Genomic DNA, 10,851 nt, shown 5'->3' with positions numbered 1-10,851 from the left:
AAAAGAACCACCACATTGCCTCTTTAAGCGCGGAGGAGGGGGGGCTTCTCACGATCGCTCGTTGTGAGTACGATAGTACGACCACCGTCTGGCCAAAAAACATGGTCACAATTTTGAACAATTACGGGGTTGTCAGATTTACGAGGAAATGACTGTATGAGTTTTTGTAAGGCGTTACAATCCGGAAAGGTTCGTCCTTATATTTTATATTTTTATACGACTTTGTGTACTGACTTTGAACGACCTGATTTATTTATTGTACTCAGCGTTCCGTCTCTCGCGATGCCCATACTTTTATGGTTCTTAAAAAGCACCTCGAAAGGGGACTCACATCTGTAACACTCATGACAATTGTGAAAATGAACGAAAGTAACTTGCATGTTTTAAAATTTACGCAGCCGTTGGTTTTGATATAGGTTGCGAACATTTAGTATTATTTCTGGAAGAGATTATAAGCAATTTAAATTTCATTTGTTATCGAATAAAACTTCTTATCAAAAACTGGATCATTGCATAATGCAATTTCAGGAATTTGATTGGCTTAGCGGCCGTGGTATATGAGCAATTATACCATGTCCAAGAAATAGCGACCATTAAATTATCTTGTAGTGGTTCTTGCAAAGTGAGATCACCAAGATCTTGCAATATTTTTTGATTGCTTTTGATGAAAACAATTATTCCACTCAAGCTTGTCGGCGCTACGCGCCTTGTTGGTTTTCTATCAGCTCATATCCAACGCGCGTTCGTGGAATAATTCAGTTAATTAATTACATGCAACTTCGGGCGATAGACCTGATTGGTGGATGCGTTGTGACAATTGCACAATTGTTCATGTACTCAAAAACCGTGACATTTTGCTTTCGTTTCCCAGAAACTGGTGTCCTTGTTATCTAGCGATTTTTACTGCTGTTTCTTTCCTAAAATAGTTTTGAACGAGATCAGAGGTAAGTATTAAGTGGTAAGTTAATGCTATTAGCGTAGTTAAGTTATGTTTTTAAGAAAGGTGTAGTGGCGCACTGATTTCCTCAAGTCTGATTTAAATATAAAATAACTGACCATGATCACTCAATTTGCGTACCAAAAGCAAAAACCCAACGATGCAAAACTCGCTTAATCGTTACCAATTCAATGGGAAAAGACGTTTGGTTGATCGTGGCTCGTAGCTACTTGACGCACATCGTTTAAAAATCGTAATAGTTACATTTGTTTCCTTATTCTCGCGCACATTTGGGTCAACGATGCTGCGGAAGTCCAAGCTCGTTCCCTTATTGTCTTAAGGTTTCATTCCTAATGAATTTACCTTACATAGTCATCTTTCGTCTCGTAGGACAAAATTCAACTGTGTGAAGTCAGCAATAGTTAATAGTTGCTCTGAATGGCTGCCAAACTACGCAACAACATGTTGCATGTTAGTGACGCCGAATTAGGCTAATGATAACTCTGTTTGTCTGGTTTTTGTTTGTAGGATCTTTACTTCTAATAAGAGGACTACGATTGAGCTAAAAGGTGTGTTTTCACAACAGAATCATTAAGTGAATTGTTATTTATTGACTGAAACAACATCTTAGCTAAGAGATGCTTACTATAAGCATGAAGTAAAACCCATTCCAGCGATGCAGTCAGGTGTTTCTTCAACAGCAAATTAATGTTGATAATTGTATAAGCTAGGAATTAATTAATATTAAGCCAGGAGCTATAATCATGATTATTGATCCCTGATTATGGTTCCCGTATTAAGCTAAATTTTTATTTGAAAAATTTTCTGGGTTGCAGGGTAGTTATTTTCAATTAAGGCAGAGGTTAAACACGGAGCGATCCTATAAGACCAGGCTGAACGGTTCAGACTGTCAATCAAAAATCCAAAACGCGCGTATCGGATTGGTTGATTACCAAAAATCTTATTTTAGCACGTTCAAGTTCCCGCAACATTAATTCGAAAGGACGTGACGGAAAAGCTGTTTTAGTTCGAATTATTTTGTTGAAAATCAATCCAACGAATATGGCTACAGGAGAAGAATTTAGAAAGTTAAGTTATCCGTTTATTTTGAGATCGGAAATTCATTTATCGCCTGGTAAAATCTTATCCTTTCGAGATATTTCCGAAATGATTAGGATAAAGTTCGTAAACAAACTCTGTCTCGAAATAGGTTGTTCTTCTGAAACCGGCTTCCGAGATGGAATCGCTTCGATCCTTTGTGTCGTTTAGTGGGGGAGAGATAAGTAAAGACACAAAGTCGCGGAAGCGAAGCCTAAAAGAAACAACGGAGCGGGAAACGAAGGAGAAAAGTGAAGTGTCTCAAGCGGCGAGCGATCGCACGCAAGACGACGGAGCTGATAATCTTTTTGAAGCCGGCCTCTCTATTGCTTACTGTATATAATAAAACTTAGAATATATTTGGTACTGGCTAATTTTAATACTGATGTGAGAGCCATTGCCATTATCATTTCATCAATAAGATACATGAGAGCAACATCGGGTCGTGTTTTGTTTATATCTTTGGTGATTTTTCGAATTAGCAAATATTCATGATCAGGTACGAAATGTGTTTAGATGTTTTTATTTTTGACTTGTGCATAGGAGTTTAGAATTTATTGCTGCCACTTCCAGCGGATTAGTAGAGTTAGTTTTCACGTACGTGATCGATAGATACACAAGCGGTAATAAACTTGAACCCGACATGACGACTCGAGCGGCCGTTTAGCGGAAAACATCTGCTAAATTTTGAAAATTCTGCCAGTTTTGGCGAACAACACAGACTCGTTTTGGTTATCAGCATGTTCAGATGGAGGGATACAGATGTCCAGTTCGTCGCAAGCTTCAGTTAATAATGGTTTCGATCTTTGTACTGTGTATTAATTTGGTAGAAGGATTTCGAATTTTGAGGTAAGTTTCGTATAATCTTTCGATTGCGGCAACGAAACTTGATTATTTCCGTTATTATCGTTAATCTCGCTAATTTCTGGTGTCTTACAAGATATATAGCTAGCGTTTAGCTTATTTTTATTGATAAATCGATTCCCTCTTCGATTTTACAAACGATAGTTCTTCTCTCTTTTTTCCTCGACCGTTACCGACGTCATCCACCATTATACTGATCCGTTTGGAAGCCAACAAAGCGCTTCAAAGGGAGCGTGTCCTTCCCTTTTATAGGATCGCTCCGTGTTTAAAATACGTCAAGAAGTGCATTGTTCTTAATTCGTGCACACTAGAAACTGAAAGTAATTAATATTTAAACTTATTCAAAAATTCTAAACTTGTCATCTAGCCTTCGGCATGAATACAAGTCTTACTGAATTTCAAAATGAAAGTAATAACTCCGGTTACTTGCTAGCTAGCTTCATTAACGTTCTCAGGAACTGAACAAGCCCGCGTTAGAAACGTTAAGGTCATTAAGCGCTTGTCAGGTTCTACATACAGTGTTGAACAAAAATGACGCATACCTAAGGAGTTTTACCTGCTGCGTCTTGTATGTCACGCTTTGTTGGTTTAACGTTTTTTGCTTCTTAAAGCAAGTCTTGAGAAACAATTTAGTTGACTTTTTAAATGCCAATTATTTCCTTCACTCATCTACCATCTCTTTTCGACATACATGGTATAACATATTGAGAAGAGCTTTACTGGACTTATGGCTTAGTGCAGCTTTGGGCGGGAAATTTGTGGCAACAGCTTAGATTAGTCGTTATTCATGACTTGGTTTACAATCGATTGAAGCTTCATATTCCAGTGACTCTATTCACAATTTTAGTTTTGTCCGAACATGTCACCATCGTACGTCATTTGCATTCTTCAGTGGCTATCTTGTGTCATGCTGTCATGGTTTCACCTTTTGGCTGCTTGAAGCAATAAAGTCTTGAGAAACAATTCACTCTGATAAAACCGATCAACCTCAGTGAACAATTCATCCAGTGAACCTCTCGTTTATGTGTGGTGGCATTTATGGCCTAATATCAACTCTAGGAATTTTCAAGCGGCTGTTGGGCCCCGGGTGCTGGGCACAGTCATCAGTAAACAGAATCAGCCATTCATGACCTCCGGTTTATATCTGATTGAACTCAGTCGTTTGTTTTGATACAGGCTACGAACTCTAAATGATATTCATGATTGAGATTATAAGCAATTTAAACTTCATTTGTCACCGAATAAAACTGCTTCTTTCTTAACAGGGTTTTTAATGAGTGGTGAGTAATAAGTGGCAAGTTAACGCTATTAGCGTAGTCAAGTAATGTAATTAAGAAGGGTGTAGTGGTACATCGATTGTGTTTGTTGGTTGGTATTGATATGTATATAGTCTATAATTTACCCGCACGTCTTATTTGAATACTAAAACAATGATCATGTTCACTCAATTGGCGTACCTAAAGCAAACTTAACGATGGAAAGATCGCTTCCAAACGTTACTAATTATGTTGAAAAAGACGTTAGTCACCATAAGAAAGTTAGGTCCTGAACAAAATACTAAGCATATTAGTGTCAGGTTTTACATACAAGTCATACAGGTTTTAAAAGACGCATACTTCAGTGGCTCGACAAAAACTATACAGTGATTTTTGTTGTATCCTAGCCTATCTACAAGATTAGTAATGTGAAAGAAATCGAATTTTCCACCCTTGCCGTGTTATCTTTGAAATTTACGGACAGGCCCATACACAGAACGAAGCAATATTTCCCAAAATCATTCCAAAAGATATTTAGAGTTTGTAAAACAAGGATTTGAGTGTTTTAACGGCGGTAGAATGATTTGTTTTTGCACGAGAGGCTCTCAAACCCGTGTAATAATTTAGCGCCTTAAATGACGATTTTAACAGATTTTCGTTATTTGCATTTTTCTTAAAAATAAAAGCCGGGATATTTCGCCGAAAAAACTATACAGTGATCTTAGTTATATTCTGGCCTATCTAAGATTAAAATATCAAAGTACAGTTCGTGTCTGTTCCGCTAGCGGCAGTCATCTTGAATAACTTAGGCTCGATCGACTGGACCAAGTTGTAAGTTTCGGAAATCCTCGGGAATTTCCGACACGCGTCGAGTTCCGAACAGTTTCAAAATGGCCGCCCTTCGTAGAAACTGACGGGAAAGATAGGCGTTTTTTTTTCCAAATTTTAGGCGAGAGCCCCCCAATGTAGCCTCACCAACCCGTGGTAAAATAAAGTCAAACTGGTTTGAATTAATGTAACAAGCCTCTCGGGGACAAGCAATACTTATACTTATATTGTGGCCTCCCATATTCTGTTTGCTGAACAACTCCTTACAAACTGTAAAATTATGTTCTGGAGGAGAGGATGAGTGAGTGACCAGTCTGTTGCGGTGTTAATTTCAGATTTCGACTTTGGAAGCCAGCAAAAAAAGAAAACAAACAAACAAACAAACAAACAAAAAAATGCCCCGGGCTAGGTGATTTATCCTAGCTTGAAGTGGTGCAATAGTTGACCATCTTTTAGTCTTACTAAGGTGACCTAGGGTGATCTTTGTAACCTGCTAGAGGCGTCCTACGTGGCTTAGCATAGGGGTCAACTTTGAGCGTCCTGGTGTAACAGATGTAGAAAACATGTGGCAGACATGTGGCACAAAGTTGGATTATCTGCCTGGTACAGTCATCTTCCCTTCATGTAAACAGGCCATAAGGAGTCCCCTTATATGCGTGCTTGGGTCTAGGGATCACAAATTGTCAACTTTTACAGATGGTCATAAATTTCTTTGGCTTTGTTATAGCAGAACAAAGAGCCATAGTGACCCCGCTTGTCATTATCAATCTAGTTGTCTGAATATATATTACCCATGCTTATTATATGTATATTTTCCTTGTACTATTGTTAGAATTGTTGGTACTATAAATTGGCACACAGTTAAACAAGATTTGTATTTATTTTCAGTCTAGATTTATTTTGGTAAACAGTCTTTGGGTCCCACAGTAAGCATTTGCTGGGAGAGTGTAGTCTCCTTGCCGAATGATTTAAGGATAAAAAGAACAAGGACGACTGAGTAAGGAAGACAAATTTTAAATTCTGATAATGAGAGTGAGTTACACCAAGAAACATCAACTGTGATGAAAGTTCTTTGAATGAAATAATTATTTGTGATATTAGAAGTAATAATCACATAATGACTTAGAGTTGTTTTTTATCTTAGGAAGAACATAGACTGAGTTACGTTTGTCATTTCCCCGTCATTCATGGCGGGGAGTGCAGAGGAAGCCAAAACTGAGAGCGACGTCACACCACCTGATCCTGAAGAAGGAAAACTTGGTTTTGACAATGACACTTTAAGAGGTAAGAAATCAAAATGTTTGCCATACAACTAGAAAGTGAAAAGATTTTTTTAGCCATTGTTGACCCGAGGAAAAAGTTTTTTTTTTTTTTTATCATAGATCTAAAAGTGCAAAATAACAAAATAGAGTAACTGACAACAGCAGTAAAACGTGCTAAGCACTGTAGAATATGAAGAATAAACGTGCCTCGTGTTGGTTTTTTATCTTCAGGTCCAGTTAATTCATTCTTTTCAACTATTTTTAGTTATGTAACATTGTGAACGTTTTGTCCTGAACTTCCGTTATAGCGTGTCAGTTTTTCGGCGTAATTTTAATTTTAGCCATTGCAATGTGAATCGTTCTACAAGCGTAGGATTAATTGTACGCTTTTGAACTGAAGATTAAAAAGTAATTAAAGCTTGAATTAATGCCCACTCATAACGAAACTCTTCGTATTCTGTATGTTTTTTTTCTCAGACCAGGGATAGGAGAGCGACCAAAACACGCGAGCGCACGCGAAAAACTCCCGATGCCGCGAGAATACACGAAAGCAGATGCATCCCGCGCGTCTCCTCGCAAGAGGCTACTTTTTCGATTATCGATTATCCCTGAGAAAATTAAGGAATTACCTGCACTAGTTAATAGGAGGAATTGGATTTATTACGGAGGGTTTTGATAATGTTAAACCGTATATGAAACCAGTCAGTGATATTATGTCTCACTGCCTGATGATAATATTTTTATGCTTTGTCCTAGTATAGGGGATTTTTGTTCACATATTAAGCCTCATTACCAAACATTAGCACAAACGGCAAGATTAGCCACAGATAAATAGTCTATTTAAATCAGAAGAGCTTGGCAAACTTAGTAGTTTCCTGAAGTTAACATATTATTAGTTAGTTGTTGGGAACAAGCGTTAAAGGTATCAATATTTTACAAAGAATATATGGATGGATGGCAACCCTTGCCTCGTAGCGATACATTATTTCCTTTTCTTTAAAACTAACATCTCTTAGAATATTCGACATGCAACACTGATTACCAACAGTGTCGTGCTATTTGTTAATTTATGTACTAGGTGTCTATTTGTGCCGGTAGCTTGTTGTTTGATAACCAGATATATATGCTACTGAGGCAAAATGTAAACCATGACGTTAGCAAAGTTTCTCCATTACAAACCAAGTTGTCCACATCAGCTGGATCGTTTTGTTTTATTTAGCAATAGTAGAGATTTACTAAGCTTCTCCTTTACAAACAAGTTATTATCAATAGGATCGTTTTGTTTTAATTAGCGATAGTTGGGGTTTACAAAGATTCTCCTTTACAAAACAAGTTATCATCAACTGGATTGTTTTGTTTTAATTAGCAACAGTGTGGAACTACAAAGAAGACGGTAATGAGAGCTACTGTAAGGGAGACTATTACAATGCTGTGAACTTCTACACTAAAGGAATAAACGTCAAATGCAAAGATGACGAGCTGAATGCCAAACTGTACAGCAACAGAGCAACAGCAAACTTCTACCAGGGTAAGTGGTTTTCGTCGCAATTTTTCCTGCTAAAAACCCTACTTGAATACAAAAACAAAACCGCCATCTTGTTCATTTGTAATTTTTCCTATAATCATAGTACTGACGTCTCAAGTCCCTGCTAGGTGCGGCGCCTTGAGTTAGTCTTCACTTGTGTTGTTGGTTTTGAAGCTACAGTTATCCCAGGACACCAAAGAAAGAAAGAAACGCTCGCTTACGTTGTTTCAACCACACTCGTTTATGAAACTTCTATTTCTTGTTTTAAGGAAAATACCAAGAGACAATAGATGATGCAAAAGCTGCCATTGACTTGGAACCAACTTACATTAAAGCCATCGCAAGAGGTGAGAGGTGTTATCTGGTCAGATAAATGCAGTTGACTAGTCCTTTGCGCATAGACCTTTACAGCTGAGCTCCAAGGAATTAGTTGACACAGGTTCGGATTCCAGTCAGTGATGTTTAACAAGTGAGTTTATCGAGGTACTCCAGTCTACAGAGATCACTTGCATCGCGGACAACTGTTTCATCAGGCACACTGAGTTAAGTTGGACTCTTCATGTTGTGATCGAGGATGGGGAATCTCTTCAACTCTCTTCTCGTCAGCGGGACAGGGGAGAAACGACAAAACGCTCCAAAGACTCACTAAAGAAAGCCCTTTCATGCACTCTGCAACATTCGTCACTACCAGTTTGAAGCCCTGTCTGCAGATCATGACACTAAGAGACAGCAGATCAGGCATTGAACCCAATCCGTCGAGAACAGGAGAAGAGCCAGTGTCAAGGAAAAGGGGCAATGATCAAAAACCCAACTTCAACACTCTTTGATCCACCAGACGATGGAATGCAGTCGTTGGTCAAAAAAGCCTCTGAGTCACGGATAGGACCAGTCAGTGATAGTGCCCTTTAAATCTTCAGATGAAAAGCTAGACCAACTCAAAGCTAACTAATAAAAGCACAATTGACTGCCGCAATCTTCCAAAACTAGTGACCTCCATTCCCAAATCCCCCAAATGACATAGATAAATTTTGTTGGTAGCTGTCAAGGAAGCCTCCCAATGCAACGATCCTCTGAAAACAATTGCGACTTGAGACGTACTTTAACGTTCCTTTTTGAACGAATAGACCTCGTTTGGCAATACGTGAAGCAAAAGTCGTCTAATCTCGATCCCAGGCTATGAGCCTTCCAGTAATGCGCCGATAAATTCGAAACCTACTTTGATTACGTGACCAATTAGATTGCGGGACAAACCAAATATTACATGTACAGTTAACGCTTGGAAGTTTAATTTTTGTAAAAAATTTAATATTTTGTAGGGGCAAGTGCTTGTGAAAAGCTGGGACAACGTGAAGAAGCCATCAAATGGTGTGACAGGGGATTGGCAGTATCCTTTAATTCCTCGCAGTAAATACCATTGGAAGTGCAACTGAAGATATTCTAGGCAACTTAAGATACTCTAGGTAAATCATTGTACCTAAAAAATGAATTCAAGATCTTTTCGTATTACAATTATGGCTTGGTCGCCTTGTTATATTTCGTTTGTTAAGCGATTTATCTTAACTTTTCGGTAAAAAACAGATCAACAAGCAAAACAAAGCTTTACTGGATTTGAAGAAGTCTATCAATAAACAACAGGTATTTAAATTAGGAAAGTTTGAGTAAAGAGAAACTAATTCGTAGGTTTTGACTATCAAAAAAGGATTACAAAAGGTCATTTTTTTCCATACCAGTTTTCAGGCCAGGGTCATATCCATATAAATATCCATACCTGTTTTCATATCTGAATCATTTAGAATGATGTTTTGGCGAGAGCTGTCAGCTCCGGTTTTCGACTCGCCATAAAAGCCACATTTTCAAAATTACCATTCGATCAGGAAACAGAGTAATTTCGTACCCACATTTCCCACGGTCATAAGGAAGGGGCAGATTTCCAAACCTGCAGGGAGATCTGGGTAAGAGAGTAGAAACAGAGAGAATGGCCACTGAAATAATCAATATTTCTATTCATTCATTCATTCATTCATTCATTCATTCATTCATTCATTCATTCATGCGTTCGTTCGTCCGTCCTTCCGTCCGTCCGTTCGTTCGTTCATTCCAGCTTTTCCGTCTTCCTTCCTTCCTCATTTATACATTCCTTTGTTCTTTCTTTCCTTCTATTTTATTTCAAACACTATTTTAAACGTCTTCGTCGTTCCCAGAAACTTTAAGCCAAAGGATAAACCCATACCCTTCTTATTCTATAATCCAGTATTAGACCAAGGCCACTCTTTATTTGCTTCAACTTTTACAGGAAAAGATCGTCAGTAGTTTCCCTGGGGATGTAAGGGAATTTCCTGGAGGTGCTGGGTTCCCCGGTGCAGGAGGAGCAGGAGTGTTCCCTGCTGAATCAGTCACTGGAAGTAAGTGACAACTATATTTATATTTTATCGGAGTTTTCGTTAGTTTCCTTTTGTTAATACAATGTTTACATTAGCCCAAGTGTTGCATCAAACATGTTACATTCGTTTGAGTATCTCGCTCAACACTGTGCAACATCGTCCATCGGATGATGTTACAATCAATGATTGATCAATTATTAGCATTTAACGACTGAGTGATTTTCTAAATAGGTATCGTAATTTTCTGACAATCGTCGTTATGCGGTCGTGTGCTTCAAACAACGGCTCACTAAGCAAAGACGCGACATATTTGAACGCACTTTCAACTCAGAATTGTCCATATTTTAAGCCTAGGTGCCGGCCACATGTTCCCCACTAAAAAAGTCAGTTTGTTCTTAATTTTCGAATAAAAAGGACAGTTCCTAAACTTCGTAGAAAATCATCTTTTTGGCTACAATTGTAGATACAGCATTCCTCTTGAAATTCCTGGTGTTCATAACGATAGGCAGGATTTGAGAAAGTCAGAAAAACTAGTTTTGTCGGTGCGCTGCATGCAAATTTCAGTTGTTTTCTCTCTTATTTTCGGCTATCCAAAGTGCCTTCACATTCAAATCCGCAGCTTATCCAGCATTCTGTCAATGTTACGATATGTAGATTACGTTACATAGTTGTGATTCCATGTTCGTTGTCAGCTGTTTTG

At 38.3% G+C, this 10,851-nt stretch overlaps 2 protein-coding genes across 3 annotated transcripts in view; both read left to right on the top strand.

Moving 5' to 3' along the window:
- Positions 1-5,863: 5,863 nt before the first annotated feature.
- Positions 5,864-10,851, top strand: part of LOC146450202 (uncharacterized) — a 187,519-nt gene continuing 182,531 nt past the window's right edge. For both annotated transcript variants that reach the window (XM_085100623.1, XM_085100620.1), the window contains exon 1: positions 5,864-5,980. The gene's annotated coding sequence lies outside the window, so the exon portion shown is untranslated. The remainder of the gene's footprint in view (positions 5,981-10,851) is intronic.
- LOC146450212 (uncharacterized) overlaps positions 5,871-10,851 on the top strand; it is an 83,134-nt gene continuing 78,153 nt past the window's right edge. Inside the window, exons 1-7 of the mRNA XM_085100619.1 lie at positions 5,871-5,980; positions 6,128-6,267; positions 7,612-7,773; positions 8,040-8,117; positions 9,087-9,154; positions 9,349-9,405; positions 10,064-10,172. Coding sequence (XP_084956745.1) covers positions 6,171-6,267; positions 7,612-7,773; positions 8,040-8,117; positions 9,087-9,154; positions 9,349-9,405; positions 10,064-10,172 — 571 coding nt within the window. The 5' untranslated portion in view covers positions 5,871-5,980; positions 6,128-6,170. The remainder of the gene's footprint in view (positions 5,981-6,127; positions 6,268-7,611; positions 7,774-8,039; positions 8,118-9,086; positions 9,155-9,348; positions 9,406-10,063; positions 10,173-10,851) is intronic.

The sequence above is a fragment of the Pavona decussata genome, unplaced genomic scaffold, assembly GCF_977016875.1.
Source record: "Pavona decussata unplaced genomic scaffold, jaPavDecu1.1 SCAFFOLD_481, whole genome shotgun sequence".
In the NCBI taxonomy this organism is placed as follows: domain Eukaryota; kingdom Metazoa; phylum Cnidaria; class Anthozoa; order Scleractinia; family Agariciidae; genus Pavona; species Pavona decussata.
This window is presented reverse-complemented; position numbering and strand designations above follow the sequence as displayed.